Here is a 14,877-nt window from a genome sequence, read left to right as displayed (position 1 = left end):
GCCCTGCATACCTACAAGGTTGGGATTCCTATCGTATGTACATATCCGATAGAATTTACCACCTGCTAACAAAAGGGTTCTCCCTGGGATAGTAACTCGAGCTCTGCCCTCTGGCCTGCTTCTGTCCTTTGATCACGCCTTGTAAAACCTCGTGGGCTCAGATATCTTTATCGGAAAATGCAAGGCTTATTTGATCTAAGGATCCTAGTGGGCAACAAACTTTGGCAATTACATGCCACAACCAGTACAGTACCTAGCAAGCCAGCAGTTAAAAGTTTCCTAGTTTCACTATCTTCAAAATCAAATTGACTGCGAACGATGGGCTCAATTTGGGATATTCTTTCCGGCCTTCGTGATGCTTGGCCGGCCTGACGTTTGATTTACATGATCAAATTATGGAAGCGCAGCAAACAAGCTAAGCACTGGGCTAATCTTAATCAGATGCAGTGGGCCGATACTGCAAGATGGAATATCTCTCTGGTTTCAACGGTTTGAGTCTCGATTTTTCGTTTGCTCTCCCCAGGAGTCTAGAATATTAATATCCGGTCGAGATAAATTGAAGCAATTACATGTACGGTGTCCCTGGATCATGGATTTGTGGAGAGCAGAGATTGTATAAAGACCAAAGGAAAGTATATATACACATCTCTTCATCTAGTATATCATCGATCTACAACTTTCGACTTCGAACCCAGAGAAGATTCTGCCTGCTGAGAAAGGAACAGAAGCAACACTCACTTACTCTTCGATACCATATTCCACTCGAGATATAATGGAGATCGAGAAGCTTCTCAATCCCGGTACGCGCACACATCCTTTTCCTTCTTCATATAGGTATCCCACGTGGTATCAGACTGACGGGAGTGAATAATAGACAAAGGAAAAGGCAAAGGCAAAGGCACTGATGAGCCACCAGCCAATGAAACGCCAGGAAAGAAAGAAGCGGCAAAGAAAGATGCTGCACAAGCCGAGGAACAGAAGGATTGGGAGCAAAAGATGAAAAGTAAGGGAATGCCGACTCAAGGGTTGAATACATGGCGGGTCAAGAAACAAGGGTCATAATTTGAAATACGAGTACTGCAGCTAGCGCTGGAGAGTCTAAGAGGGATAGCGACATAAATGAGCATTAGTAGATATTATAATAATCAATATCAATTTCGCTACCGCATCACGTGACACATTTTATGGTTACTGTAATACCGCCATAACTCGAAAAATTGGCTAGATCAGAATTACTTGTATGGGAAACTTCTGATGTAGATCGATGCCATCCAACCAATTATCCAAGCGGTAGTCCCTGGACGGAGATAGCCAATTTTTCGAGTTTTGGCGGTACTATCATAGCTATATTTATCTAGTATAAAATCCAATATCACATTCTCCAGACATCAGACCTGCAGACTGGTTTCCCTGTCTAGGTATCCCTAAGCGCTTGCCTCCAAATCTTCCGCCGTGAGCTTTCTCTTTTTCGGGGTGGCAGGAGTAGGTTTCTGTCCCTTCGCTAACCCAGAGCAGCTTGCGCTTGAAGACGTCGACGTTGAGGTCGAGAGTTCAGTATCCAGTGCCTGTTTCAGCCTTCCCCAACGCTTGCGGGCCGCGTTTTTAGTAACTCCTCCTTCGAGAGTTTGGGCAATCAGGTCCCAATCAAGCTATTAAGTACCGTACACATTAGTTGGCTACATCCATACAAGTAATTAACCACATGTATACATACCGCTCTCACATCCATCTGCTTAATGATGGCATAAAGCAACTTTACGTTTTCTCCGTTCAAGTGTGCAAGAGACATTTCTTTTGAGGGCTACTATAGAGTTGATCAGGAAGAGGATGATGCGTAAGTTGGTAGCGGATCTAGTTAGAGGATTCGAATGAATGTGGGTTTTTGAGTATTTAATAAGATCGCGATTGTATCATGAAGGCACAAATATGTAAGTACGGTACATACATGTAGTTTGTGTCTGCTAACCTTATACATCATTGTCGGTGCGTCTATAGATTCACAGGGTTGCATATCATACATACAGCATGTATCATTTGAAGTGTTGCACAGACCCATTCATGAGCGATCCAGGGCCTCCCGAACGTATGTACATACATGTATGTACATGTATGTAGTAGAATTGAATACCTGATACCTAGCCCCATGCCGAGCCCATAGTGAAGCTACATACAGGTACAGATATGTAGTTTTATCGAGGATATTCCCACTCTTCGTCTTACACACTCATCCTCCCACGCTCATCATCTTCCCACTTATTTCCAAATGCCAGTTTGGACAGACCAAAACCGTTGCCGTCTGCTGTTGACTATCCTCGAAATAAACAACCAGAAACCTCCGCCATGGGATGAGGTTGCACAGAGAATGGGCGCTGGATACACTGGGGCGGCAGTCAAGTGTGTAAACATGATTAATTGCTCTTGAGATTAATGGCAAATGCTGACACATCGAGACAACAATATCAAAAACTACGAAAAGAGGGATTCCCCCGTCCTGGTGGTGCCAGTGGAACTACACGTGACCAAGTTCCGCCTACTCCAAAGCGAAAGAGAGCACAGCCGCTTGGGGAAAAACAACAGCCACCAGTCGATGACGTAGAGCACGGGTCCAGCAGCGATGAGAGTAGCAGGAACAAAAGAGCGCGCCTGAAAAAAGAAAGAATTAGCGTAAGCCCAGAAAGAACAATAGTGAAGACGGAGCGAGTGGATGAGGATGGCGTTGTGAGGTTGGATGATGATGAGTATGTGCCACTTATACGCGTAACTAATATCGCATTGGTATATTTTTGTTTAACTGACGCGATTTAACCACTTTAGTTTATACTACTGCTGAGCTCGGGAAAGCACGTTACGCGCGGTTATTTGGAATAAAAACTTGTATTGCTAGCATCTATTATTTTATAGTACTACATGTAGTACTTACACGTTCCTGTTGGATGTGATGTGTGCACGTGCTTAAAATATAATTGTGTTCCCCGAAGGTATGGTTGATGCAACGAGTGATAAAACATGATCAAGTAACCGTGCCTTCATCACATCTTGCTCTGGACCTCTGTAGGGGTACCAACACTATCTTCATACATGCATACCCACAATACCATCATGATCATCACCACAAGGAGTTGAAGCAATCGAGGTGATCGAAACCGTGGAGCAAGCGGAAGAATCAACAACCGCCGCCTCTGGACCCACTTGTTGGTTTTCCTCATGATCATCACATCCCTCGTTATCCACATCTTCATGGTTCAATCCCGCACAAACCTCATTTGCCACATCACTAACAACCTTCTCGTCATTCTGATACTCATAGAACCGTTCCCCAGCCCCCGGTACCTGAGCAAGCTCTTGCTGCTCTGGCCCCCATCCCATACCTGACCACGCCACATGCTCTTCTCTAGATTTTTCTATCGCCGCCCCCTCTTCCTCCTCAATCCCGGGCTCAGCCTTCACAACAGCTACATGCTCAGCTTTGACCCTCTTTCTTCTATTATCTTCATCGTCTCGAGGGCTACGGTAAGTTTTCGGCTTCGGACCACGTTTCTTACCCGTGGATGTAACACCGTCATTGGAGTTTTTGTTACTTTGGTTGTAGTGTTGCTCCCAATCAGCGTGGCGGCGTGCTGTAGCCTTTTCCTTGATCTTCGAAATACGGTGGGATATGGCCTTCGGAGTTACGTCTATGGTTTGTGGGGGATTAGCATGTGGCCATGAGCAGGTGGGGATATTGGAAGCGGCGTTACTTTCTCCCATCGATTTAGCAAGTGCTGCGTAGTCGATCTTTACGACATGGAGTTTGAGAACGTTGGCAAATAGCTACGTAAGGATGTTACATTAGAAACAATCTCATCAATCAACCTTTTACCGCATTCGGAGTAGGGACTAACCCTGGCATCGGCCTGTTCGTTCCATTGCATAGGCATCTTTTGGACTTTGAGTTGAGGGTAATGGAAGTGGCGGTAGAGGGAGAGCCTGGGGAAGTTGAGGGCTATAAGAGGGTCGGTGGTTTTTTTGTGTTTGGGTAGTACAGGCATGCGTGGGCACTGTATACGGCGGAGTTAAACAAACGAAGAAACAAACAGGGCCGATACATGAATCAATTGTTTGTTCGTGAAGGTTTAGGAGGGTCGATGATTTTTTTAGCTAAGAGGTTTCCGCATGGTACGTACGGGCTTCTGAGGAATTCGATTAGGATTGAGATGGCTGCATTGTTTACGAGATGGGGCCGGTGTATGGGGTATGTATTGGGTATTTCCTTTGTTTAGCTTTGCTGATTCACCACCATTGCAGTCACCCTTCCCGTTGTACCAAGTGCAGTCTTGAATTTGTGGGTAATCATCCATGATAGTTTGGCGCGCTCGACATGATGTTAGAATATCATGAGTGGCCATTTGGACTCAGAAATTTTAAATTGATATGTACCATATAATCATATAACATACATCTATGGTTCATAGATTTATGATATCATAGTAAACCTACGTGTGTTTTATTCCAGCGGTACAATTTTCATATCAATAACTAAATGTACGTATGTAATTGATCCCGTCGTTATCCCTAGCTTGTGGTCTTTACAGCCTTCGAACCCCCCTTTGACCCACTACCGGCCCCATCACTTACAGGATCATCCTCCCTCTCAACTCTTTTCAAGGTGGACTTTCTTGCCTTCCGTGGCGTTGCTGGTGCCTTTTTTTTTACCGGGGAAGCGGTGGTGCTCTTCGTGGTACCAGTACCGGTACTGTTATTCCTTGCGAGAAAGCCCTTCTTGAGAGCGGTAAGGCGGTTGAATGCGGATCCAGTATTCGTATACCCGGTTTCTTTGGCGACGGCGTCAAAGTCGGTCTGATATCAAGGGTTAATACGAATATTAGCTAAATATTATGGGGCTATTTACCTTTCCATCGGTGTGTATTATGCAGCTGAGAAGGAACTCAGCCTCGCTCGCTATTGTTGCAGGCATAATCAATCGTGTATTTGTGATTAATTGTATCGGTGGGAGATCACTTGCAATTGCAATTGATCAATTGAATGCACATATGTGCCGACTTTATATAATTCAAATACAGGTAGGATAATTGTGGATTCAATAAGCTGTTACTCCATGCTACCGGCGTGAGACATAGTAGCATCAGGCCAACCTCGCACACAAGCCTTTCATTTGCCTTTGGATATCGGTTTTCTAGAAACCACTCCATGACGTAGGAGGGGTGGAGAGAGAGAGCGTTTAGAGCTCGGGCCTCATATTGTGCGCCCAAATTTCAGATACATACATACACGTACCTAGCAGTATTGGTTCTTACACGTTGGTTCTTACAAGTAGGTTTGCGATGATCTAATTTATCTAGATCAGTATTAGATTGCAATTATGATGCAGGTCTTCGAGACACGGGCTAGAAATGAGTCATCCCATATAATGGGAGTATAAACAGTGCTCACATCATGTAGCCATTTGTTGCACTGCCGAACAGATACTAACTAGCACATACATGTACTCGTTTACCACGAAAAGAACCAGAAAATGCAAGTGACGGAAACAGGGATACTTTGTATGAGAGATCACCGCCACTCCATACAAATAATCCTTGCCCTGAGCAACTGCATTTTCTGGTTCTTTTCGTGGTAAACAAGTAGATAGTGCTCCTAGCTTTTGTGACCTGCATATGCCCTTATTGACAATAGTTGCGAGTTCTATGTTTGATGCACTTCTTGTCTTATTCGTGATTGACAGATCACGGATTGGACAGTGCACCCACCCCCGAGACATCACATATTTGTGGTAGAGACTTTGATTATTTGCTTATGATAACCACTAGCGTATGACTACTTGATGTACCAGTAAAGTACGTCAGTGGCTGTTTGGTTAGATCCAACAGTATCGATATCAAAGGAGGTCGCGCAACTCAACTATACGTATTTCGCAATTGGAGAAGGTTGGAACGGCTGGATCAATAAATGATGTAATGGGCACAAGAAATAAACCTTACCGCCTTTCAGTACTAGAACTAGCAAATATGAACTGTAACAATCTTATCAAAAATGGTACACAGGGTTAGGCCGTAGACCCCACGCTCTCAAAGGATCAATAGGATATAAGTAAAGCCGAAATATTCCCCCTACCTAGATAGTTAGATCGAAACCAAACTCCTAAAGCTCTCCCTCCGTACCTCTTCACAGTCAAAAATTCAGCTTTCAATATTATACAGTCAAAAATGACCGATACCGAAAAACCCACAGCTAAGAATACCAAAAACGAAGGCCAGTTCTGGCTTGCAGTCTTTGAGTGTTGCGAATCGCCCCCCAAGGTACTACATACCTCGCCTTCTTCCCCCTTGTCGTTTCCTAGCCTCATCCACTGATAAAAACTAGATCGACTTTGACAAATTGGCCGAGAAATGCAACTACAAGAATGCCACCACCGCCAGAGTCATGTTCAATGGCAAGCGTAAAGCACTCCGTGATGCTGAGCTGGCTCTCAACGGTGGTACCGGTGCTGCAGCTCCACCTGTAAGCCCAAAGAGGGCCGTAAGCCGAAGCCGAAAGCGGACGGCGAGGATGGGAGGACGGCGGCGAACCGGTAAAGAAGAGGGGCAGAGGCAGACCGAAGAAGGTGGTGGCAGCACAGGAGGAGGAGGAGGAGCAGATTACTACTGCGGAGGAGGATGCTAGTACCTAGAAGGATCTCACGGAATGATTTGTGGTTTGCTTGTACGCATGATATTATACATGTTGGTAGTGGATGCTGAGTTCGGTTTGACAAGCTGTTGTATTGTTAGTTTGCAGCCAGTGACACTGAGAGCCGATTGATTTAGCAAGTTGCGATAAATGTGACAAGAATCACACTGAATGTTACTTACTCCTACTGTTTACCACCGTGATATTCTAAAGAGTCTGCGTCACGCGTCTACCAAGTCGATGGAACCAGAAGTAGACAGAAAGCTCCACCGCCCTCCCGGGATGCCCACACGTGCGTACACACCCACACCCACACCCACGTGCATAAACCCAGCCCAACTGTGCCACACGCAAAGAGGTCAGTGATCTTTCTAGCATCTTATCCAGAATGCAAAGACATGCACATCTCGATGCATCTATGACAATACGGAAGATTGATTAGTCCGTATTGGGGGGGGGGGGGGGCAGAAAAAGAATATATACGAGCACATGTAGCTAGCTGTACCCATAAATCCACACACTCTCCCTCTCAATCTTCCATATTCACAATTCATCCTGATTCCTATTCACAGCAGACATGGTGCGCCCAGGAGCTCCATTGGCCATAGCCAAACAAGAACGCAAGTTTGAATTCTTTCAGGCCATCCTTGAGTGCCAGGTCGGGCAGCCAAGGGTATCTTTCCCCCATCCAAAATCTGACAGTGATTCACTGTGAATCCCCTAAACAGAAATCAGACTAACAAGCTCCCAAAAGATTGATTTCGAAAAGCTAGCTCATAGACTGGGCTACAAGAATGAACGCTGCGCCGCTGATAGTTACTACCGCTTCTGTCGAGAGCATTTGAAAAGGATACACCCAGCCGCACCAGCAGTAAGAAGTGGATCAGGTGTAGACGGAGTGCCGCCCAGGCCCAGAAGACCATCAAACTGGAAACAAACGTATGATGTGAATGGAGTACCTACTGATGGCTTTCAAGACGATGAGGAGGTGGACGTAGAGGAGGAGGAGGAGGAGGAGGAGGAGGAGGAAGCTGAAGGGGCAGGGGGAGGGAGGGTAAAACCAGAGGTTAAACAGGAGTTTCCGGTATGGAATCTGGAGTCGTTTCTTAGGTCTACGGAGGAGATTGCTCGTGAAACATCAGTGGTGGTGGTAAAGGATGAGGATGAGGATCCGAAGGAGGTTGATGGGGTGGTAGTGAAGAAGGAGACTGTGCCGGAAGTTTGGAAGTGGTGAGTGAGAACTTGTGATGTGGTTGGTTTTTTATTTATTTAATTATGGATATCGTAATTGAAGTCTTTCATCTTTTACCATTATTTGATCGGAACTTTATAATTTATCTTCTGGTGGATACAAAGTAGACCCTGGTATCTGGATCACTCGTAGGTACTAGGGTGTCACAGACCACAATGCCTAGGAGCTACATGTATGTAGGTGCACTACTACAGCAATATGTCTAAGGGACTGGCGATTAAGGTACATGTGGTGACATACAATATTTTTCTAGTTAAGCTTTTCCCACATATCCTAATTGAACCTCATGGATTTATCAATTGAAGTGATTAGAATTCTGCTATGTATGTTACAGGCAATGCTCATCGGATGGCACGTGGGCTGCCGGTAAATTCACATTAGCGAATGAGTGGTATGTGCTTCGCATCATTGGTGGGTAGGATGGGCTGCCGGTGCTGTGTTTGGTTCGTCGGATGGAAAGAGATGCATAACAGCAGGCCAAGAAAGAATATCTCGCATAAACCGAACCTGAATGGTATTAATAGTAGCGTACCACCATCACCAACAACAACATCATCGCCTTCAATATCGTCGTGACTAGTATGTAGAGTAGGTTAATGATAATGCGAATATTCAGAGTGCTGGGTGGCTGTATGGCTGGCCTATGGTGTGCTAGGGTAGGTTCTCTGGCCAATCACGATAAAGTGGGGAAGTGTGAGGTGAAGGTGAGAGGGAGATGAGGGGATGAGGGGTTTAATGGGGGCGTAGGTAAAGTAAACCGTAGATACTTGTTGGTGGTTTTGTTGGTGGTTGCACTGGTAGAGTAGGCAGTAGTTGATCATCCTCCCCTAATAATCCGCACCCCTACCACGCTCTGGGCAACGTTCCCCCTTCCGTTTCCTTACTACATGCCCCCTCTCCGTACCAACACCACTCATCATCGCACTTCCGTCTACCCCGAGTGGATTCTCACAGCAGGAGAGGCCATTCGATCTTCTTCTTTCCCCCTCTCCGATAAACCCCCTCAACCCCCCCACTCAAACACCCCTCAACTCACCCCTTGCTTCAGCATCTTACTGTTATCCTCTACCATCTAATTAATCCTAATACACTCTACAACCGAGTGATCGCGCGCTCGCATCACTACCAACTTTAGCCACCTTTCATCACCAGCATCGCGTACATCACAAACTATGACCATGAGTGAAGTGGACAGAGCATCCGAGACTGGTTAGAACGCCTCCCCCCACCCTCCCTTTCTCCCCCACTCCTTAGTTGATTTAAGCTTTCTGCCACAAAACGGGTTCTTCGATAGCTGACTTGGCTCCTCAGACCATGTTATCGTCCTCACACCCGAAGAGAAGAGAGTTTTCGGGCAGCTTTTCCAGGCTGCTGACCGCGACGGACTCAGCGTTGTTACGGGAGAGCTAGCTGTTAAATTTTTCGAGAAGTCTGGGCTTAACCCGAGAATCCTTGGAGAGGTGAGTGGCTGTAGCGATACTGAATGCTATCTCAAGTCTCAAAGCTAATTTAACATTAGATTTGGGGAATCGCGGACACGCAAAACCGGGGACTGCTTACGAAGGTCGGCTTCAGTGTTGCTCTTAGGTTGATTGGACAAGCGCAGAATGGGCAGCATCCTCGCCCCGAGCTGGCGCAACACCCTGGACCTCTCCCAGTGTTCGAGGGTGTAAACATCATAAATACACCGGCGCCTCCAGTTACTTCTTCGCCGCCGCCGCCGCCGCCGCCACCAACAGCCCCAGTTCAACAGGCCCAACTTTCGGGCCCGGGAGGAGGAATGATAAGAGTTCCTCCTATCACTATTCAGGATGTGGAGAGATTCACGGGACTTTTCGAAAAGTCCGGGGCCCAGGATGGTGTCCTGCCGGGTGATGTAGCGAAGAGCATCTTCCAGCGTGCCAAGCTTCCGAACCAGACTCTAGGATTGATTTGGAACCTTGCCGACCGACAACACCGAGGCGTTCTCGGCCCAGCAGAGTTCGTGGTCGCTATGCACTTAATTACCTGTTCCAAGAATGGATCACTGCCCGTATTGCCTCAAATCCTTCCCCCCGGTTTCTATGAAGCTGCAGCTGGTAGAATTCCCGCGCGACCTGGCCCAGATCGGCGACAGGCCGGGAGAGGCGTTCCACCGAATATGCCTCCTATTCCACCAATTCCGAAGCAATTTAGTGGAAACCTGCAGCAGCGTGCTCAATCGCCTTGTCGAGGCAGTTCACCCCTCCAGTTACGCAGGCTCTCCCTCGTCAGGGAACTGGGGACTGGGCAATTAGTGCTGCCGATAAGGCTCGTTTTGATCAAGTCTTTTTGACAATTGACAAGCAGAACAGAGGCTTCATCACTGGTTAGTATTCGGGTTCTCGATATTGCGTTTTGACTTTATCTAATGCAAGATTTAGGAGAGGAGGCTGTTCCTTTCTTTGGAAACTCAAACCTTCCAGAGGATATACTTGCTACTATCTGGGATCTTGCAGATATTACTAAGGCGGGGCGTTTGAACCGCGATGAGTTTGCTATTGCTATGCACCTTATACGTCAACAACGCAACTCTCCTGGTGCAGGTTCATTGCCTGAAGTTCTTCCTATGAATTTAATCCCCCCGTCTATGCGCCAACAGGTGCAATTCTCACATCGTATTGACCCCACCTATGACTTGAATGAATCTCTTACTCACTATGGATCAGCTCTCCCAAGCTCCTACGAACCGCAAGCACCCCCAGCCCCACCCCTACCACCAAAGGCAGCTTCAGATGACTTGTTTGATTTGGACTTTTCAGGCACGCCAGCATCAGCACCGGCACCGCCAGCCTCTGCCCCTCCTCCAGCTTCGCTAAGTCCATTTGATACGGATGTTTTTGGTATGAAGTCCGCCCCGCCAACTGGTGCGACCGCTGGAGCCCCCCCAGGGATGGCTTCACAAGCTCCCAATTTTTTTGCAACCACTGCACGGACATTTGTGCCTACATCTGGTTTTGGACAGGCCATGATTTCCCCTTCACAGACTGGAGGCTCTACTACTTCTGCAACCGCAAATCGTCCCGCACCTCCTATGATGGATGATTTGCTTGGTGACGCCGACCCGGAAGTTAGCAAGAAACTTACAAACGATACTACTGAATTGGCAAATCTGTCGAATAATATTGGTACTTTGACTAAACAAACTACGGAGCTGAAGGGAAAGAGAGCTTCTACTGAGCAAGAGTTATCTGCTCTCAGCTCCCAGAAGGCAGCTATTGAAGCACAGTTGGCTACCTTAAGAGCAGCTTACGAGCGGGAGGCGGAACATGCCAAAAAGATGGAGGATCAGCTCGCGGCTTCAAAGGCAGATACCAATAGGCTGCGCATAGAGTATGCATCGGTAGAACAGAATTATAATGAGCTTATCTCCCGAAAGCAGGAAGTTTCCTCCGCACTCGATTCCGATAAAAGAGAGAACGAGAACCTGTCTCAGAGGATGAAGGCACTCAATGCGGAAAATATTAATTTAAGACAGGAGCTAGAGAGATTACAATCGCAGGCCAGACAACAGAAAGGGTTAGTAGCTATCAATAAGAAACAAGTTGCCACTGGAGAAAGCGAGCGTGATAGACTTCAAAAAGATATCGAAGATACCAGGTCAAACATTGCTAGTCCTCCTCCTCCGGGCAGTCCGACGCCTTCATCTGCCAGCATAAATACAAACCCTTTCCATCGTAGGTCACCGCCAGCGGCTGCAGATTCAGCATTTTCACCCTCACCATTTGCTCCGGGAGCTGCCGCACCCCAGGCCCCGAGTCTAGATGATGTTTTCGGTCCTGCATTTGCTGTTTCACCGATGCCAACTGGGTCTTCTTTGACCTCCTTCCATAGGGCACAAACTGAGGCAAGTGCTCCTTCGGCTTCCGAGGGCGGAAACGCCGAACACTCAACCCCGCCCACATCCCCACCAGGGTCCTCATACCATGGTTCTCCTCAAATTTCTGAAGTTCCTCCGGTTTCTGCCGCGGTTCAGATGAATCCATCCTTTTTACCATTCCAAATCAATCGTGCAGACTCAATGACCTCCTCTGTACAGGTTAACCCACCTGCTAGTGCCCACGGTGGCGATGAGTTTTCGAGACCAGATACACCGAACTGGGCGACCCCCAGCGATACTCCGGCCAGGGAAAGAGATGCATTTGTTAAGGCTGAAGACAGGAGGGGTAGTTTCAGCGTAAAGAGTGATGCTGGTACCGAAGCTTCAGCTAAGGTATCGTTCCTTGATGGCGGAAAAGAGAAGACGAACAACGATAGGTCGCCATTCGCCTCCGTTATGCCCGTGGAGAAGAATACTACTGGAAGTACTACTGGTGGTGAGAGGCCTGGTATGAGACCCTCTGAGAAGAGAGACTCCTTCTCAAGTTACGGAACACCATCCCAGTCGATTCCTGGCGCATTTCCAAGCATTGAAGGAATGCAGGCTCCAATCAAACCCACTGCGACTGGCGAAAGTACTATGAGTAACAAGAGCAGTGGCAGTGGTATTGGAAAGTCTGCATTTGGGTCAATGCTGGCTAACCGGGCTGATCCCAAAGATTTTGATGATGCATTCAAGACCTTTTCTGTGAGGACTCAGGAAAGACAAAACACCGGCGGATCCGCTACCGGAAGTTTGAGCGCTAGTAGATTCGATAAAGAATTCCCACCGATAGAGGAGGTTGGGCCAGATGATGATAGTGACAGTGATGTCGATAAGGGATTTGATGACAATTTCACTTCCAGCCCTATCCAAACCCATACCCAACCGGCCACCACTGCCCCCCCACCGACAACAAGTCCTGCTCCAATGGATCAGGGTATATCTAGGCCGCCTGCTCTGTCAGCTCAGCAGTCCCCCCCTGCATACACTCCTGGATCGAAGGCTGGAGAGAAGAACCCGTTCCCGGAATATAGCGGGCTTCTTCCCTCCAGGACTGATCCAATGAAGCATGAGGGCACTACTCCTGGTGGAGGTACCAACACAGTTATTTTCCCTGGTTCTGCTCCTACATCCCCCCAACATACCGGCTCAAATACCTTTGGTCAGAATAACTCGATTTTCTCCTCATCACCCTCTGGTGTAAAAGGTCAATCGTTGAGTGCCAACAACACTGGAAATGTTTTCTCTGCTTCGCCTCCGATCGTATCCAAGAATCCTGCTCCCTCTGCAGCAAATACAGCCCAGCCGTCGGCTAACCCCATTATTTCTGACGAATTTGATGACGAGTTTGGAGATCTAGCAGAGGCCAAAGAAGCTGACGATAAGGGCGACGACAATGATTTTGGCGGATTCGATGACTTCAACCCCGTGTTCGATTCTCAATCCAGTCATAGCAATAACCATACAGCATCCGGTAATGCTATGGACGCCGATGAAGGCTTCACAACGTTCAACTTCAATATCGATTCTCCTTCAGCGCAGACACAAAAACAGGGGCAGCAACAACAGCATGAAGAGGACTGGGATGCTATTTTTGACCCGCCGCAACCCCCAAGGACGCAGACAAATGGAGGAACTGAGGAGACTTCTGGACAGAGTGGTACGGGCCCCGTCGATGTCGAGGCTGGGGGCGTTGCCCTGGCTGGTGAGAGCGACGTTGCATCAGAGGATGCAAAGATTACTGAGTTGACCGGATTGGGTTTTGGCAGAGAGAGTTCGGTGAAGGCACTCGAAAAGCATGGTTACAACCTCGAACAAGTATGGATTCCTTGAGCCCAATCTCTTTCTAGGTATTCCTAACTAATGTGGTTCTTTAGGCGGCAAACTCCCTCTTTTCGGAAGCGGAGTCGAAGTAATTTGAGGTAGTGGAGATAATAAGTGGGTGGAAGGGTGGGTGAATTTACGTTTTCTATTCATTGTCTGATATCATTCTTTTATTTGTTTTGTCGTTATCACCAGACGAGTAAATTTGGTGATTTCGAGCGTGGAGCGGACCGAGTCGAGTTGGGAGGCCTAGATGAAGGAGCTAGGCAGAGGCAGAGAAAACCACTAGGACCAAATAACTCTCCTTACTATGTTGTTTTGATTTTTTACATACAATATTTCTTTTGTTATAGTGTGCTTGCTTTGCTCTGGACAGGTCGTTTTTCACAAAGTGCGTAGAGCGGGGAGATTTTTTCATATCCATGATTTTCATCGCCAGCCAGTACGGCACCACCATACCTTTGTTGAGTGTTGATTTCGAGTTGTTTCTGTACCCGTAGTTAGTTTGCGCGCGTGCGTGAGGTATCATTACTCTCTTTTTGGCCGACAATAGCCGGGCCTTTCCTTTTTCCTTTTTTGTTCTCAGGTATTTTATCCTACCTGCATATTTACATACCCCCCATCATCATGCGACTGTTTCTTTTATTTGTTGTTTTCTTTTTGGTTAGTTTAGGCGGCCCAGCTTAGACTGGTTTAATCGAGGTTGTAATTTCTTTGGACGTGCTTGAGGAGGCCAGTCGCTTCAGTAATCTAGTTGCGGCTGCATTCGCTATGTGATAAGACACAATTAGAGCTGAGGAGCGCGAGGAGGGTGTATTCATAATACTCGACCACAATATCAAGGTGATAAATGACGGTCTCGGGTGTGGAAATTGCGCCTGAGACCTTCTCGTATTGGTGGGTTAATAGGTGGTGTAGGTACATATTACTTCTTTGTTCTGATGACTTGGTGGCTGTTGGGTTGAGTTAGTGATCCTAATATGCAGACAGACAGCCTTCTTATTGAGTTTTTACAATGTGAAAGTGACTGGTAGGGTGTTTCCTGTCTACCAGCGCCCATCTAGGTATTGCAGCCATTGCATTATCTGATCCGCTCCCAGCAGTAGCGTGATCTCTGAACCATGGTCACGCAATCTTGGCAGCGTGACAGCCTTGTTCCATAGCTGTAGGTACGACTTCGTACGAGTAACAAGTTTGCTCCGTGATTTGCGAAAGAAAATAAGAAACATAGCTATCTGGTCTACCCTATCGCCCC

At 47.2% G+C, this 14,877-nt stretch overlaps 8 protein-coding genes across 8 annotated transcripts; 5 read left to right on the top strand and 3 right to left on the bottom strand.

Annotated features, from left to right (window-relative positions):
• Positions 1–772: 772 nt before the first annotated feature.
• On the top strand, positions 773–1,062 carry LAJ45_08683 (uncharacterized protein; the record flags this gene model as incomplete). Its single annotated transcript, XM_046118232.1, has 2 exons — positions 773–800; positions 875–1,062. The coding sequence occupies 2 exons, from the start codon at positions 773–775 to the stop codon at positions 1,060–1,062; spliced, it is 216 nt and encodes a 71-aa protein (XP_045968509.1).
• Positions 1,063–1,424: 362 nt separating this feature from the next.
• On the bottom strand, positions 1,425–1,789 carry LAJ45_08682 (uncharacterized protein; the record flags this gene model as incomplete). The annotated part of the gene is made up of 2 exons (XM_046118231.1): positions 1,425–1,649; positions 1,715–1,789. 2 exons carry the CDS (start codon positions 1,787–1,789, stop codon positions 1,425–1,427), a joined length of 300 nt encoding a protein of 99 aa, XP_045968508.1.
• Positions 1,790–2,263: 474 nt separating this feature from the next.
• On the top strand, positions 2,264–2,830 carry LAJ45_08681 (uncharacterized protein; the record flags this gene model as incomplete). Its single annotated transcript, XM_046118230.1, has 3 exons — positions 2,264–2,394; positions 2,451–2,738; positions 2,815–2,830. The coding sequence occupies 3 exons, from the start codon at positions 2,264–2,266 to the stop codon at positions 2,828–2,830; spliced, it is 435 nt and encodes a 144-aa protein (XP_045968507.1).
• Positions 2,831–3,072: 242 nt separating this feature from the next.
• On the bottom strand, positions 3,073–3,917 carry LAJ45_08680 (uncharacterized protein; the record flags this gene model as incomplete). The annotated part of the gene is made up of 2 exons (XM_046118229.1): positions 3,073–3,810; positions 3,882–3,917. 2 exons carry the CDS (start codon positions 3,915–3,917, stop codon positions 3,073–3,075), a joined length of 774 nt encoding a protein of 257 aa, XP_045968506.1.
• Positions 3,918–4,551: 634 nt separating this feature from the next.
• LAJ45_08679 (uncharacterized protein) lies at positions 4,552–4,954 on the bottom strand (the record flags this gene model as incomplete). Its single annotated transcript, XM_046118228.1, has 2 exons — positions 4,552–4,836; positions 4,889–4,954. The coding sequence occupies 2 exons, from the start codon at positions 4,952–4,954 to the stop codon at positions 4,552–4,554; spliced, it is 351 nt and encodes a 116-aa protein (XP_045968505.1).
• Positions 4,955–6,203: 1,249 nt separating this feature from the next.
• Positions 6,204–6,660, top strand: LAJ45_08678 (uncharacterized protein; the record flags this gene model as incomplete). Its single annotated transcript, XM_046118227.1, has 2 exons — positions 6,204–6,296; positions 6,361–6,660. 2 exons carry the CDS (start codon positions 6,204–6,206, stop codon positions 6,658–6,660), a joined length of 393 nt encoding a protein of 130 aa, XP_045968504.1.
• Positions 6,661–6,837: 177 nt separating this feature from the next.
• LAJ45_08677 (uncharacterized protein) lies at positions 6,838–7,900 on the top strand (the record flags this gene model as incomplete). The annotated part of the gene is made up of 2 exons (XM_046118226.1): positions 7,244–7,339; positions 7,421–7,900. 2 exons carry the CDS (start codon positions 7,244–7,246, stop codon positions 7,898–7,900), a joined length of 576 nt encoding a protein of 191 aa, XP_045968503.1.
• Positions 7,901–9,090: 1,190 nt separating this feature from the next.
• On the top strand, positions 9,091–13,714 carry LAJ45_08676 (uncharacterized protein; the record flags this gene model as incomplete). Its single annotated transcript, XM_046118225.1, has 8 exons — positions 9,091–9,127; positions 9,230–9,378; positions 9,438–9,996; positions 10,107–10,265; positions 10,321–10,554; positions 10,606–11,783; positions 11,976–13,616; positions 13,676–13,714. The coding sequence occupies 8 exons, from the start codon at positions 9,091–9,093 to the stop codon at positions 13,712–13,714; spliced, it is 3,996 nt and encodes a 1,331-aa protein (XP_045968502.1).
• Positions 13,715–14,877: the final 1,163 nt, after the last annotated feature.

This window comes from Morchella importuna (genome assembly GCF_003444635.1).
Source record: "Morchella importuna strain M04M26 chromosome Unknown Morimp01GS031, whole genome shotgun sequence".
Classification (NCBI taxonomy): domain Eukaryota; kingdom Fungi; phylum Ascomycota; class Pezizomycetes; order Pezizales; family Morchellaceae; genus Morchella; species Morchella importuna.
Note: the sequence above shows the minus strand (reverse complement) of the source record. Positions and strands in the feature narration are given on the sequence as shown.